Source organism: Tachyglossus aculeatus, chromosome 24, assembly GCF_015852505.1.
Source record: "Tachyglossus aculeatus isolate mTacAcu1 chromosome 24, mTacAcu1.pri, whole genome shotgun sequence".
NCBI lineage: Eukaryota > Metazoa > Chordata > Mammalia > Monotremata > Tachyglossidae > Tachyglossus > Tachyglossus aculeatus.
The window spans coordinates 5,705,683-5,722,560 of NC_052089.1; the positions used below are offsets into that span (position 1 = coordinate 5,705,683).

General features: G+C 46.5%; 1 protein-coding gene across 1 annotated transcript in view; it reads left to right on the forward strand.

The window, feature by feature from the left end:
* The first annotated feature begins 599 nt into the window (after positions 1-599).
* The window catches only part of TMPRSS7 (transmembrane serine protease 7), a 37,109-nt gene continuing 20,830 nt past the window's right edge, over positions 600-16,878 (forward strand). Inside the window, exons 1-7 of the mRNA XM_038766136.1 lie at positions 600-614; positions 5,958-6,159; positions 8,376-8,506; positions 12,200-12,267; positions 12,622-12,815; positions 13,368-13,406; positions 13,775-14,003. Of these exons, the coding sequence (XP_038622064.1) occupies positions 600-614; positions 5,958-6,159; positions 8,376-8,506; positions 12,200-12,267; positions 12,622-12,815; positions 13,368-13,406; positions 13,775-14,003 (878 nt within the window). The remainder of the gene's footprint in view (positions 615-5,957; positions 6,160-8,375; positions 8,507-12,199; positions 12,268-12,621; positions 12,816-13,367; positions 13,407-13,774; positions 14,004-16,878) is intronic.

Genomic DNA, 16,878 nt, shown 5'->3' on the forward strand with positions numbered 1-16,878 from the left:
TCTCGAAGGGGCTGGGAAAGTCTTAAAACACACTGGTGGCAATTTCCAGTTGAGCCTGGGATTTCAGGCTAGGCTTCAGGGGAAGTCTGCTACCTTAGTAGAATCCTCTCAATATTATCATTGCTTTGTTTCTGCTGTTGAGACTGGGGTGTTCACAGAAATTCTATGGTCTATGCAGCCCCTGGGCATCTCTCCAGCCTTCTTCTTTGAAGTCCTGAGACTAAGATCTTCCCCTCCCCATCACTTTGCAGGACTTGTTCATCCAAACCACAACTTTTCTGTGCAGGGAAGTTAATCAAGGGACACTGAGTAACTTTATCAAGATGGCAGAGAGGGGTTTGGTGAGAAACTTGGGAGAAAGTCAAGACCCAATACCCATTGGTCAGCTAATATGAAACATTTCTGGGAGTAGCATGGCAGCTGCTGAGAAGCTGCTCTCATCTGGACCCACCAAGAAACCCCAGGGCCAGCTTCCTCCTCTTTTAGATCCAGGCCACTGGAGAGATAATATTACTATTAATCCTAATGATAGTAATAATAACTATGACATTTTAAAAGCAGTTACTATGTGCCAAGCACTATTCTAAGCACTGGAGTAGATGCCAGATAACCAGGTAAGGCACAGTCTCTATCCCACATTGTGCTTGCAGCTTGAGAAGCAGCATGGCATAACAGATAGAGCAGGAGCCTGGGAGTCAGAAGGTCATGGGTTCTAATTCTAACCCTGCCACTAGTCTTCTGTGTGACCTTGGGCAAGTCACTTAACTTCTCTGTGCCTCAGTTACCTCATCTTTAAAATGGGAATCGAGATTCTGAGCCCCATGAGGGGCAGGGACTGTGTCCAACCAAATCTGCTTGTATCCACCCCAGTGCTTAGTACAGTGCCTGGCACATAGTAACAGCTTAAAAAATACCATTATTATTATAACAGGTACTGAATCCCCACTTTACATATGAGGAAACTGAGGCAGAGTGCCTAAGGACACACAAGCAGACAAGTGGCAGAAATGGGCTTAGAACCCAAAGTCTACTGACTCTAGTCCACACAGTAGCAGCCTCGGACTAGTAGTGGAGGAGAAAGGTTTGGGCTGTGTCTCTGGCTGCAAGTGTGAGAGAGACTAGATCAATAAATCAATCAATCGTATTTACTGAACACTTAGTGTGTGCAGAGAACTGTACTAACCACTTTGGAGAGTACAACATAACAGAATTGGTAGACATGTTCTCTGCCCCAAATGAGCTTACAGTCAAGCTCAATGAAAGAGTTGCCCATCACACCTTCAGTCTAGCTGGTGGATAATAATAATAATAATGGAATTTATAAGGCGATCAGGTTGTTCCACAGGTGGCTCACAGTCTTAATCCCCATTTTACAGATGAGGTAACTGAGGCACAGAGAAGTAAAGTGACTTGCCCAAAGTCACACAGCTGACAGTTGGCAGAGCCAGGATTTGAACCCATGACCTCTAACTCCAAAGCCCGGGTTCTTTCCACTGAGCCATGCTGGTGAAGCATGAGAAACAATGGAAAATCCTCTTGCACAGCAGCCAGTCCAGCTCTGTTAATTCCTCCCAAGGACAAGTGAGTTGGTAGGGAGAGAGGTAGGCAGGGGTGGAGATGGGTATTCCCACAGCGGACAGGGACAGAGGGCATTTCTTGTAATGAGCCCACCACAGACTGCAGCCACCAGGCTGGGGATCCCCTGCTCCTGCTGTCCCAAAGCAGCTCAGGGTTTTGATGTAGAAATGGGATCTCAATTACAGTGTGTGCAGGGAAACAAGCTCTTATAGATTTGACCTGCAGTGCTGTCTAATCTTGTGATTCTAAAATAGTTTGCCCTCTTTGCCACCTGAGTGCCGCCAGAATCTGCTCCAACTCCAAAGGCCAGTGGAAACTGGAGTATCATTTTCACCTTCTGCTGTTCTTTGTCTTGCTCCACCTGGGGCATCTTGAAACCTGAGCCTCCTTGAGTCAGGGTCCTTTCTGTGTCCAGCCAGTTTTAGCCATGATCACAGCTTGTCCACCAAAGCCTTGCTCTGATAAACACATTTCAACCTGAATGTCTCACTGCTGGCAGAAGACGTGGGGAAGTGTTCCCAGAAAATGTTCATCTGGGGCTCAAGTGCCCATCAATCCCTCTCACACTTCCTGCCCTGTCCTGAGGAGCATCCAGTTACATAATTGGAAACCGCCAGCTGTAAGCTGATGCTCACCCTGAGAGCTACCCAGAGCTGCAGCCTGTTTGGCTGAGGCGGAGAAGCCAGCGACATCATTGGGATTCAGATCATCTCTGGAAAGCGACGATTTTACAGATGGATAAGCCAAGCAGTATAGGGGCACAACGACCTCCAGATGACTTGAGTGTAAGTACTGTACATACCATGCTAGTCTGGAGGCTGGGGTTGGGGGGATGCCTGCTTCTGCTTAACTTCCTACAGTATGTCTTGGCAACCTTGCCCAGACTGCTAATTGATCCAAAGGTACTGGTGGTGCCCACTGTTCACTGGGTGTATGGGCCAAAAGAGAGTAGGGTATTGGGGCTTGGGAGGAGCAGGGATAAGTGGAACAAGACATAGGGAAGCCAGGAAGGCTTCAAAGATATACTGGGTCAGCAAGATCTGACTTTGGGTCTTTCTAGCCTGCCTTATCAGAGACCAAAGAGGGTGAAATTGGGGGTCCAGCCCAAAGGTTATAATGTTGAAAACAAAATGGCTTCAGTTCATATCTAGTGCCCCTTAACCACTTGCTATTGAGAAACCTGTGTTTCCCAGAGAGGGCTGACACCCAGGCCCTAGAGCCCCCAACAATTTTCAGTCATGGAGTTGAAATTTCAGTGACTTTATCTTTATCCTGCATTGCGGGCAGGGAACATATCTACCAACTCTGTTATACTAGTCTCAACTTATCTGTGCCTCAGTTACCTCAGCTGTAAAATGGGGATTGAGACTGTGAGCCCCTACTGGGACAGGGACTATGTTCAACACTTAGTACAGTGCTTGATACATAATAAGAGCTTAACAAATACCATAATTATTATTATTATTACTCTTCCAAGTGCTTAGTACAGTGCTCTGCACACGGTAAGTGCTCAATAAGGAAGATTGATTAATTGATATACTACCCCATCGTAGAAAAAGCTGTTGCAGCCAAGGTCATATGAGCCCACAGCCCAGATCTGGATGGTTCTCACCTCTTCCTTGGAAAATGTTAACCCCTTTGCCTGAGCCATCAGAAGCTACTCTCCCCTCCACTGTTCTGATCACTTGACTCAAGAGGCTCCCCCTGGATCAGGGGAGGGAGCCTCCAATTAAGATCAGAGTCTGAATCTCCAAAGGTTTAGATTGTACTGGGACACCTTCTTCTTCCACTAGCTGGTCAGTGGGAGTTGTCCTGCAGTTGGCAGTGGGAGGAAGATGAATGAGGGTTTCCCTGCAGAGAGGCACACTGTCATCCATCACCTTTTGCATAACTCTGTCCTGGAAAAACAATAATAATAATAATGTTGGTATTTGTTAAGTGCTTACTATGTGCCAAACACTGTTCTATGCGCTGGGAGGGATACAAGGTAATCAAGGTTGTCCCACGTGGGGCTCATAGTCTTAATCCCCATTTTACAGATGAGGATACTGAGGCATAGAAAAGTTAAGTGACTTGCCCAAAGTCACACAGCTGACAATTGGTGCTGCCGAGATTAGAACCCATGACCTCTGACTCCCAAGCCCGTGCTAATAATAATAATAATAATAATAATAATAACAACAATTATGGTATTTGATGATTCTTACTATGTGTCGAGCCTGTTCTGGGCCTGATTTGAGCTAATCAGGTCAGACACAGTCCTTGTCCATATGGGAATCTAAGTAGGAGGAAGAAGAGGTATTGAATCCCCATTTTTACAGTTGAGGAAACTGAGACATAGAGAAGTTAAGCTCAAAGGCACATAGCAGGCAAGTGACAGAGCTGGGATTAGAACCCAGGTCCTCTGACTCCGAGGCCTGGGCTCTTTCCACTAGCCCATGCTGCTTCAGTCAGAGGACAAGGGCTGTCCAGCCAGGCAGGCAAGAAGACACCACTCCTCAGTCAATCACTCAAACAGTATGTATTCTATGCAGCTCTCTCTGCTAATTGCTTGGGAGAACACAGTGGAGTAGATAGACAGCTATCCATGCCCTCAAGGAGCCTACAACTGTAGTATTGTGCTTACTGACATCTGCTCTAAGGTCTGGGGAAGATATAAGAAGTTAATCAGTTGGGACACAGTTCCTGTCCCACAGGAGGCTCACAGTCAAAGTAGGAGGGAGAACAGGAAAGGGAACAATGCAGGAAAATTTTGTTGAGCTATCAGAGCTGTGGGCAAACATTATTGAAATAGCTTCCCACCTGGGGATGGGGAGCCACTGGGACTTGAGAGGAGAAAGAAAAGAAAAGGAAGTGGGAAATGGCGAAGTTGAATTTCAGGTTTTCATTGTTTTGAGAAGCAGTGTGGCCTGTGAAAGAGCACAGGCCTGGTGGTTAGGAAACTTGAGTTCATTTTTGGCTCTGCCACTTGCCTGCTTGTGTGTTCTTGGACATGTCACAACCTCTCTGTGGTTCTGTTACCTTATATGTACAAATGGTGATTATGTCTGTTCTCTCTCCTACTTAGACCAGGAGCCCCATATGGGGCAGAGACTTATCTCTGACCCAATTATCTGGTATCTACCCCAGGGCTTAGTACAGTGCTTGGCACAATCAGTACATAAGAAGTAGCACAATCATTATTATTATTATTATTATTATTGAACTTTGCCCTCATTTGGCCATCTCATCTAGGATTTGTTCCAAGAGTGAAGGAATCCTGAGGCCTAGATGAGTCCTGTTCTCTGTCGGAAGTTTTGTCTGAGGTTCAAGAGGCAGAGTGTGCAAATCCTAGTCTCTGGGGGCCCCTTGGCCCCCTCCCAGACACAAACCACCTTCTTTTGTTTGTACCAGCACAATATTCAATATTAGGATATAACCAGAGCTTGATACAGTCCCTGTGTACTACTCTACACACAGAAAGCACTTAAGAAATAATAATAATAATAATGGCATTTATTAAATGCTTACTATGTGAAAAGCACTGTTCTAAGCGTTGGGGATGTTACAAGGTGATCAGGTTGTCCCATGTGGGGTTCACAGTTTTAATCCCCATTTTACAGATGAGGTAACTGAGGCACAGAGAAGTTAAGTGACTTTCCCGAAGTCACACAGCTGACAATTGGCAGAGCCAGGATTAAAACCCATGACCTCTGACTCCAAAGCCCGTACTCTTTCCATTACTTCTTGTTCCCTTCTTGACTGGCAATGAACCTGGTTGGCCAGTACTTTTTAAGCTCTTACTGTGGGTCAAGCATTGTTCTAAGTGCTAGGGAAGATACAAGTTAATCAGGTTAGACATAGTCCCTGTCCCACATGGGGCTCCCAGTCTCCTCAGGAGTTGGGCCAGGATGGGGCACCCGGGGATGACTCCAAATGGGGATGGTCTCTCTGGACGGAAGGCTGCTGCCCTTCAGAACAGGGTCTGATCTCTATAATAATAATAATGATGGCATTTATTAAGTGCTTACTATATGCAAAGCATTGTTCTAAGCGCTGGGGAGGTTACAAGGTGATCAGGTTGTCCCACGGGGGGTTCACAGTCTTAATCCCCATTTTACAGATGAGGTAACTGAGGCCCAGAGAAGTTAAGTGACTTGCCCAAAGTCACAAAGCTGACAATTGGCGGAGCCAGGATTTGAACCCATGACCTCTGACTCCAAAGCCCGTGCTCTTTCCACTGAGCCATGCTGCTTCCCTTCTCTGCTCTGGATCAGCTCCTCTGGGGACCCACCAGTGCCCCAGGGCAATCTCCCTACCCACCCACCATAGGTCCTGTCCCTGAGACTGGTCCCATGCCTCAGCCAGCCAGTCAGATTGATGATGAATCTCCATTCTAGATTTCTAACATCTCAGATCAGACGGTGGCCCCAGGCAGGAAGCCAGCCCCTCGGAGACCCCCCAGGAGTCATGGGCCAGCCACAGGAAAGAAGAAGCCTGGACAGGTGACCATCTGCAGCTTCCAGAATAGAATAATCATTTTCACCTGTTTCTTATTCATCCTTGCTGTGACAGCTTGGGTCCTGATGTGGCTCTTCATCCGTGAGTACCAGTGATCAATCAAGAAATCAATGGTATTTATTGAGCATTTACTGTGTGAAGAAAACTGGACTAAGTGCTTGGGAGAATACAATAGTGAAGATAGACATGATCCCCGTCATCAGAAGCATACAGTCTATGGGGAAGACATATTAGAATACTCTTCAGAAAGGGGAAGCAACAGAATGTAAGGATAAATACATAAGGATTTACAGGGATGTGTTGAGTATTAAAGTACTTAGGAGTATAGGCCCAAGTACATAGCTGAGGTTTAAAGGAGGGAAAATAGGGTGAGGAGATGAGAGGTTAGTGAGGAGAGGTTTCCTGGGGAAGATATGATTGTAATAGGGCTTGAAGATGGGGAGAGTGGCTGCTGTCAGGTATGAAGTGGGAGGGAGTTTCAGTAAGGAGAAAAGACATGAGCAAGGCATCGACAGTGAGAGAGACAAGAGGGAGGCCCTGTGAATAGGGTGGTGTAGGCTCCCCTCCTTTAGGGACAGTCTTTTTGCTGTCACAGTGGGATCCATTCAATCGTATTTATTGAGCACTTACTGTGTGCAGAGCACTGTACTAAGTGCTTGGGAAGTACAACAGTGCTTGGCACATAGTAAGTGCTTAACAAATACCATTATTATTATTATTATTACAAGTCGGCAACATATAGAGGCCAGTCCCTACCCAACAATGGGCTCAGAGTCTAGAAGGGGGAGACAGACAACAAAACAATGGCTCCATCCTAGAGCCATCACCTTCGAGTTCACCAAGTTAACCTAAGCCCCAGTCCGTGACTTCTGCTGGGTCAAGGATCAGCCATAGAGGAGTGGAATGCATGTACCTCTGCTTGACTCCCCCTCCAGTAGCCAAGACTGGTACAGTACTGGAAACCCTCCAGGTGCTATCCTGAGAGGGTTTGTTAAGCACTTACTATGTGCCAAGCACTGTTATAAGCTCTGGGGTAGATACAAAGTAATCAGGTTGAATACAGTCCTTGTCCTACATAGAGTTCACATTTTACAGATTGCATTTTACATTTTACGGTCCCCATTTTACAGATGAGGGAACTGAGGCACAGAGAAGTAAAATGATTTCCCGAGGTCACACAGCAGACCTGTGGTGGAGCTGGGGTTAGAACCCATTTCCTTCTGACTCAGACCTTTGCTCTATCTGTGTAGAGACCCGGCCCATGTTCTTGGTCAGCAGACAGGCAACTGGTGGGTCTGGGACAGTGGGACAGTGGTGCCTCTTGTGGGATCCCTTATGACTCAAAAAAGTGAAGTTTCAGCCTCCTTCTTTTATGATGAAATGCCTGCTCTTTTGAATCATTGCATAAGGAAGGGAAACCCTGAATAAGCCTAGGACGCTAGTCACAACTTTCACATTGTCACAACTTTCATACCTCCCACCACCCTAAGCATTCACTGATGATGATTTTCACATTTCGCTGTGGTCAAGGAATGTGTCTATTTATTGCCATATTGTACTCTCCCAAGCGCTTAGTAAAATGTTTTGTGCACAGTAAGCTCTCAATAAATATGATTGAATGAATGAATAAATCATTTTGGACATTCCTGAGTAAGAGACTGCAGTAGGATCTGCTAGGCTGGATCCTGCGTCACATGTACATTCTTGTCCTCATGATACCCTCAGCTCTGCTCCTGCTGCTCCCCTGATAGCCAGTCCTGTATTGCTTTCAGGACACAGGGACAAGCCGCACATCCAAGTGCCTGCTCCCTTGATGCTCACTGGAAGGGGAGACACAGCAAGGGGCCTCAGCAGGTTGCCTGAGGAGGTGCTACTAAGCCACCCAGAGGTCATTGGTGGGGCGGTCGAATCAAGAGGCCGGCTGCTGGCTTTCATCTTCACTAACAAGGGGAGTGACCTTCCCAGCTGAGTAGCTCTGGCTGGTGGGCTGGGAAGTCAGGTGGCCCCTAGGGCTAGTCTGGTCTCTCTGCTGTCTGCAAACTACACAGCCACTTTTAAAGTCAGCTAGATACATGCAGCAGAGGGGAAAGCAGAAAACAGCACAACAGTCTTTGTGAGTGCCAGGATAACCAGAGCCATGGATCCCACACTGGCCTCTTCAACCACACACTTGTCCATAAGTGTTGCCTTGCATGTCTTGCATGAGAGAAAGAGAAAGAGAGAGAGAGAGAGAGAGAGAGAGAGAGAGAGAGAGTGTGCATGTATGAGAAACCCAATTGTCTTCTTCTGTCTGATAGATCGTACTGAAAGTACCAATGTCCTCTACTTCGTTGGGCTCTTCCGGATCGCCAACCTGGAGTTTCTCCCTGAACACCGGCACAAGGAGTCCCAGGAGTTCCTCCTGCTGGCCCAGAACGTGCAGCAGGTGGTGAGAGAACCCAGCAGTCAGAGGGAGAGAGGGAGATGTAGAGCAGGGAGCTGGTCTCAGCAAGATCCAGAGGCAAGGCCCAAGAAAAAACTCCTGTGAACTGAGGGGGAGGGAAGCTTTATTAAAGTCCTCCTGCTTAAAGTCCCAAATCAGGAATTGAGGCTCAGCCCCCAAGAGACCCATAGGCCTCTTGCCCACCTCAATTGCAAGCCACCCATTCACCCCTCCAAAGAAGGAGGGCCACTTAGAGACACCAACACATAGACCTACCACACCTGCAGACCAACCCATCCACCCCTCCATAGAGGAACAGGGGACCGAGAGAGACACCAACACACCACCCCACCGGCACACCACCCCCCTTAGCCCCTCTACTCAGAGGAACAGGGGGCACATAGAGACCCTTTCTCAAGCTCCACGTACACCCTTCCTCTGCCACTGGAAAGAGCCCCAGTGACCTCCCTGCCCCCCTTTTCTTCTGGCCTGTTGTGGATGTGCTGAGGAGCCCAGAGTCCATGGTCCAACCCCTCTGACCTTCAGGTAGCCCTTAGAACTGGGTTCCTGGTCTCATTACTATGGGGCACAAGCAGTCCCTAAGGTCAGCAGATTGGATGTGAGGTTGGAAGTCAGGGCTATGCTAGCCACATGGCCCACAGACTACCCAAGTGGCCATTTCTGGATTTTCCCCAATGCTGACCAGAGCTAGAGTCTGCCTCCTCACAGCACCCATGGCCATGCCAGGGAATGATATAGGTTGGGTTCTAGGGCTGTGCTGCACTTTGGGAGAAGAGGAAGGTGGAAGGACCCATCCAGTCCTTAGTGGTCTAGGAGACCTAAAGTGGTGCTCTGCCTCCAGGTTAATGGGTTCAGTGAGCCCACTCAACTAGCTGAGCCCTTTCCCTGGGGCCCCAAAGTGACTGCAGCAGGGCATGACTTCCCACTGTAGTCCATCTGCTTGGGGGCATGGGGAGGAGGGGGCAAGGGGACAGGGAAGCAGCAGAGAAATTTGGAGAAGTAGCATGGTCTAGGGAAAAGAGAATGGGACTGGTAATCAGAGGATGTAATCAGAGTTCTAATTTCTGGCTCTGCCACTTGTCTGCTATGTATCCAACTCTATTATCTTGTATCTACCCCAGTGGTCAAGCCAGGACCTAGCACATAGTAAGTGCTTAACAAAATACCATAAAAAAGTTTCCTCATCTGTAAAATGGGGATTAAATTTTCCTCCCTCCAATTTAGACTGTCCACTCCATGAGTGATAGGGATTGTGTCCCACGTGGTTATCTTGTATCTACTTCAATACTTAGTACAGTGTCTGGCACATTGTAAACACTTAACATGTACCACAAAGAAAAATTAAACAACAACAAAAGAAAGGACCGAAGAGTAAGGTGGTGGTGGTCTTGGAGCTGGGTGCTACCTAGAGCTTGCTGAGGGAGGGGCTGGGGAGGTCACAGGCCAAGAGAGGTTCACCTAGACAGGTGGGGTGTGGGTCAGAGCATCAGAGGGCTTTGGGACCCCGGCAGGTTCCAGAGGTGGTGATGTGGGTAGGGGAAATAGGGTTGATTAGCCTGAAGCCAGGAGAGGGGCAGGTTGTGAGCTAAATGACTGAAGTATGAGTGTGGGTCCCTCTGTCAAGAAGTGAGTACAGGAGTAAGGCAAGGCAGATCACTTCTTCCTGCCTCCCCCATCTTTCTCTATTCTTAGTCTTCCCCTTTTCTTTCATCTATGTCCCCTCTTTCTCTGGTCTCTGCCTGCCCTTTATTGCTCATCATTGTCTCTCCTCTTTCTCTGATCTCAATCTATGCTCTTTCTCTGGTCTTGGCCTCCCTCCTTTCTCTGGCTTCTGACTCCCCACCTATCTTTGGTCTTGCTCTCTCCTGTCAGAATTAACATCTTTGTGCTTTTCTCCAGGGTTTAGCATAGTGCTCTGCATATATTAGACACACAGTAAATATGATTGGTGGCAGATGGCTGAGTGATCAGAGCGTGAAACTGGATTTCAGTCATCTGGTCCTCTCTCCCACATCCTGCCTCAGGCCTGGAATGCTCTCCCACTTTATATCCAACAATTTATCTCCCCAACTTCAAAGCCTTATTGAAGGCACATCTTCTCCAAGAGGCCTTCCCTGACTAAGCCTTCATTTCCTCTTCTCCCACTCCCTCAATCAATCAATCAACCAATCAATCATATTTATTGAGCACTTACTGTGTGCAGAGCACTGTACTAAGTGCTTGGGAAGTACAAGTTGGCAACATACAGAGACAGTCCCTACCCAACAGTGGGCTCACAGTCTAGAAGGGGGAGACAGAGAACAAAACCAAACATATTAACAAAACAAAATAAATAGAATAGATATGTACAAGTAAAATAAATAAATAGAGTAATAACTATGTACAAACATATATACATATATACAGGTGCATCACCTCCTGCATCACCCTGATTTTCACACATTATTCATCCCCCTCCCCAAGCCCCACAGCACTTGTGATAAAAATTACGGTATTTGTTAAGCATCTACTACGTGCCAGTCACTGTACTAGGCCCTGGTTTAGATACAGGCCAGTCGGGTTAGACACAGTCCCTGTCCCATGTGGGGCTCACAGTCTCAATCCCCATTTTACACATAAAGTAACTGAGGCACAGAGAAGTAAAGTGACTTGCCCGAGGTCACACGGCAGACAAGTGGCAGAGCCGGGAATAGAACCCATGATCTTCTGACTCCCAGGCCCATGCTCTCTGTACTTATGTATATATGCTTCCACTTATGTACATATTTGTAATTTTATTTAAATATATGCATATATATTAATGTATGTCTCCTCCTCTAAATTGTAAGCTCATTGTGGGCAGGGAATGTGATTATTATTGTACTCTCTGAAGCTCATAGTATGGGGCTCTGCAAACAGTAAGCGCACATTAAATGTGATTGACTGACTGACTGACTGACTGACTGTTTCTTGACTGCAGTGCTGATGGATCTCAAAGTGGAAGTCTTGGAATACCTGAGGGACATCATCAGCCTCTTAATAATAATAACGCTATTTATTAAGCACTCGTTAGGTACCAAAAAGAGTACTAAGCACTGAAGTAGATACAAGATAATCAGATCTGATCTTTTCATCATCATCTATACATTCCTGGAGCCAGATTTCTTTTGGCCAAACAACCATTCAATCAGTGGCATTTATTATGTGTTGAGCACTAAATTAAGCCCTTGAGAGTGTATGTTTGTATTAATAATATTCATATTTGTTAAGTGCTTACTCTGTGCCAGGCAGTAAGGCTAAGCACAGTGCACTCAGATCAGACAAAACCTGATCTGTCCCGCAGTCTAAGAGGGAGAGAGAACAGGTTTTTAATCCCCATTTTACAGATGAGGAAACTAAGTCCTAGAGAAGTTAAATGACTTGCCCAAGGTCTTTCAGCAGGCAAGCGGTGGAGCTGGGATTAGAACCTGGATCCCCTGATTCCCAATCCTGTGCTCTTTCCTCTAGGCCGCACTGGTTCTCATATTTGAATAAGAGACACCATCCGGAATCCTGTCCAGAACTGGTGGATAAGATTATCCTGATTCAACCAGGGGATCAAAAATTACCAAGAGAGAAGGGCCAATTCAAGCCACAACCATAAGGTTTAGACTGTGGCATAGATCCAGCTTTTCAAAAGTTCTGACTTTTCTTTTTTAGATGAACATGGTATACTCCACCTCCGTGTTCTCCAAGTTTTATAAACAGTCTGTCGTCTCTGATGTCAGGTAAAGCTGTCTACTGGTTGTGTTTCCTTTCTCTGGGGTGGCCAGGACCTTTCATATTTGATTGCTCAGTCTCTCTCCCACCCAAACTGGCCCTGGCACCTTTTTCTTCCTTCACCATTCATTTTCCTGGTGCCCAGCCCCAGAGTTCACCGGGGAACCTCCAAGCACCTGATCCTGATGTCCTTGGCCCCTCATCTTTCCAAAGCTGCCAGTTGGACTGGGCTAAACAATTCATGTTCAGGAAAGCCAATGCCCCTGTTGAGGGAAATGTCTATTTACCTGCCCCACTCTTTTGCTGTTGCACTTGGACTTGGTTTGGATAAGTGGTCCCACAACACTCTTTCTTCCCTTCAGCTGTAATAACCACGGTGGCCTTCTCGTCCACTTTTGGATTGTGTTTGTGGCACCGGCAGCCAAAGGCCAGATCTTCTGTGAAGCATGTGTGGCGGCCATTTTGAAAGACTCCATCCAGACTAGTGTCATCAACCGGACTTCTATCGGGAGCCTGAAGGGCTTGGCTGTTGACATGGATTCTGTGGTGGTGAATGGTGGTTCCAGGATCATTCTGTTTAGTATTGTTAGGATGTCGTGGCAATCTCAGCCCTCCCCAGGCCCTGGGATCCAAGCTCCCAGAAACAGGCTGAGCTCCAAGGAGGATGTGGAAATCCCCGGGGAAAGAACTAGCCCATATGTATCCGGGGAAGGGGGGACACAGTGAAGTCTGCAAAGTATGATCCCTGCTTCCCAAATCCTCACTCCAGAGCTTGCTAGAGACACCCAGTGATTGGAGCCTTTGGAAATCCCTAGGCCAGCCCCATGCCTGGATCTCCAAAGTTAACCCCCCAAAATATTTCGTCCTAGTTAGGCCTCCCATTGTCTCTGTGCCCCATTAGTCATGGCCTTTGTCCCTGAGCCCCTAGGGAATGGAACATCCTGGGGTGGCGCAGCTGGGAGTATATGGGTGCCTGGAGTTCTTAAGACTCTGCTGGAAGCTTCTAACTCTAAGTAGAAAGGATCCCCAGGTGATCCTGCCCGATGGCCTCAGAGCAGAGAAGTTGGGGTGGATTGATATACTCATTTCTATTTGCTTTTCAATGCAGCTGGTCTCCGGGCTGATTACTCTTCAAGCGTGGGGACAGGTAAGTGGCTTGCAGCTTGATTTCCCCAACCAGCTCCCTTATGATTCAGCCAGCCCTCTCAGAGCACTCATCTTTGGATGTGTTCTTGAAACATCTGGGACATCACTTGCCCATCATCATCATCAACATCAGTGAGAGTTATTGAGCGCTTACTATGTGCAGAGCACTATACTAAGCGCTTGGGAGAGTATAATATAACAGAGTTGGCAGACACATTTCCTGCCCACAGTGAGTTTACAGTACGGAAGGGGAGACAGACATTAATATAAAAAATTATAATACATAATTTATAGATATGTACATATGTCTACATGCGTACATATATAACTTATAGATGTGTGCCCATTCTCATTGTCCTCCCTGTCCAGACAGAAACTGTGTCTATGACCTGTATGCAGACCGTCCCCTCCTGCGGCTGCCCCTGGAGGTTATGGTCCCCTCCGGAAGATGCCTCTGCCATTTCAAAGTGACTGCCACCACAGGGCACCTGGTTCGCCTCTCTCTGGAGTCCACCCAGATGGAAGCTGACAACTGCATCACCAACTCGTTGACCATCTACGATGCCCTTGTGCCAATCAAGAGTTTGATCTTATACCGGTATCATAATTATTAATATTGTTGATAATTGTGGTCTTTGTTAAGTGCTTATTATGTGCCAAGAATTGTTCTAAACACTGAAGTAGATATAAGTAAATCAGATCAGACTCAGTTACTCTCCCACATGGGGCTTCCAGTCTAAGGATGATAGTGTTGGGAGGCAAATCTGTGGGCTTAGGCATGGTCTCAGTTGGGTTTATACTCTGTATTTTCTAACTTTGTCTTTTACTATCCTCACCTCCAAACAAGGCCAGCTTCAAACATTAGGACATCCAAGGCAGGGAAAATCCCCCTGTCCCCACCTTTCCTATATGACACCAACATATTACACTGTGTAAGCATGCAGTATTCTGTATAATGTCACCACATAAAAATGCATGTGCTCGCAGTGCTCCCTATGACTTCACCATGTTATGTTGTGTGTGCCTGCTGTGCCCCACCTGACATGCAGAAGCCTGTTCTATCACCTAAACTTACAGCTTTTCTCTGGGGGGGGGATCCCCTGACCTGGCTTCCATTACCCAGAACTACTGTGTTTCCCCTTTCGAGGTTCTCATTAGCAGGGACTCAGTCTGGGTGCAACTTAATGCTTCTTCTGACCTTGCTATGATGTCACTATGCCATATTAGGATGCCTCCACCTAAAGTTAGCTCTGCCCGCTAGGTAATGGCTAGTTTCCACTATTATCCTGTCCCTCACAGACTATACTAACTGCTCTGATTCTCTCTGGAGGCTTATGCACAATGCAACGCATGCAGGATAGTATTGAACATTGACCTTTCCAAAACAAATCAGTTTTCTTGGTGGATGAACTTGACCAAAGTCCTTCTCCAGCGTAGCATGGTAGTGGTCATTGTAGGAGGAGCTCATGGCCTCCTTTCACCCCTCCCACTCCTAGTTCATCAACCCATCAATTATAGTTACCCAACATTCACTAGGTTCAAAGCATTGTTTTAAATCCTTGTGTGAGTTTAATAATTGTGAATGATTCAGTTTTTGCTCTTGAAGGCTTTTGCCATCTCATAAAGGAGACAGGCAAACCTTGTAAAGTGGAGCAGGAGAAGAAACATATAGATAAGCCTAGTAATAGAGAGAGTTTAGGCAAAGTGAATATTTGAATAAATAAGTGAAGAAATAAATGGAGTCCATAAATTGACATAAACAAGACTGTTAGGATGGCACAACTTGGGAAATTGTACTCTCCCAAGCACTTAGTACAGTGCTCTGCACAGTAAGCATTCAGTAACTACCACTGATTGATTAATTGATTGATTGAAGCTGGGGAGCTGGGGAGGACAGTGGTCTGGTGGATTTGAAGTGGAAAGCAAGAGCAGTGGCTCAGAAGTGGCTAAATGGAAAGGGGAGTACATAAGAAGGTTACTGTGGGAGGAGTGAAGAGTACAAGCTGAGAAGATGAAGACACCAGATAGGTCAGAAGGAGGGAGCTGGTGGGAAAGGTTGGAGTAACTCATTGTGCGCAAGGAGTCTGTCTATCAATTCTGCTCTATTGTACTCTCCCAAGAACTTAGTTCAGTACTCTGCACATACTAAGTGCTCAATAAATGCCATTGATTTATTTACGAGCTTCTATTTGATGTGGAGCAGACTGGACACACAGGAAAACTTATTTGTTTTGGAAAGGGCAAAGTTCAATACTGTCCTGCTTGCATTGTGTTCTGCATAGGCCTCTAGAGAGAACCACTGGTGGATAGACATGTGCCAAATGATATTTTTGAAAGATAGTGCTTGTGTCAGAGTAGAATATAAATTCAGGGGAATAGGTTGGCGACAGAGAGATAGTGAGAAGGCTGATAGAGAAGCAGCATGGCTCAGTAGAAAGAGCACGGGCTTTGGAGTCAGAGGTCATGGGTTCAAATCCCGGCTCCACCAATTGTCAGCTGTGTGACTTTGGGCAAGTCACTTAACTTCTCTGTGACTCAGTTACCTCATCTGTAAAATGAGGATTAAGACCATGAGCCCCCCTTGGGACAACCTGATCATCACCTTGTAACCACCCCAGTGCTTAGAACAGTGCTTTGCACATAGTAAGTGCCTAATAAATGCCATTATTATTATTATTATTATTATTATTATTATTATTATAGAGATAATGTATTTGTGAGCTAATGAGAGCACGAACCAGAGTGTTGACCATTTTGGTGGACAGGAAGGTATGGATCTGGGAAATATTGGGGAGGAAGAACTGGCAGGATTGAGCAACAGTCTGAAGAAGAATCGAAGATGACACTTGGTGGTGGTCTTCAGGTACAGGGAGGATGGTAGGACTGAGGTGAGAAATGGGAAGGAGAAGTTCATTTAGGTAGAGAAGGTGAGGAGTTCTGTTTTAGCTACTTCGAGTTTAAGGTGCTGGCAGGACATTCATGGGGAGATGTCCAGGAGGCAAGAGGAAGAGGAAATGTGAGATTCGGGGCCAGGTTCATTCATTCATTCATTCAATCATTCAGTCGTATTTCCTAAGTGTTTACTATGGGGAGAGCACTGTACTAAGCACTTTGGAAAGTACAATATAACAATAAAAAGTCACATTCCCTGCCCACAGTGAGCTTACAATCTAGAGGTGGAAACAGACATTAATAGAAATAAATAAATTACAAATATGTGCATAAATGCTGTGGGGCTGGGAGGGAGGATAAATAAAGGGAGCTAGTCAGGGCAATGCAGAAGGGAGTGGGAGAAGAGGAAAGGGAGGCTTAGTCAAGGAATGTCCCTTGGAGGAGATGTGCCTTCAGGCTTTGAATTGGGGGAGGGTAATTGTATGTTGGTCTTGAGGAAGGAGGGTGCTCCAAGCCAGATATAGGATGTGAGTGAAGGGTCAGTGGTGAGATAGATGAAATCAAGGTACAGTGAGAAGGTT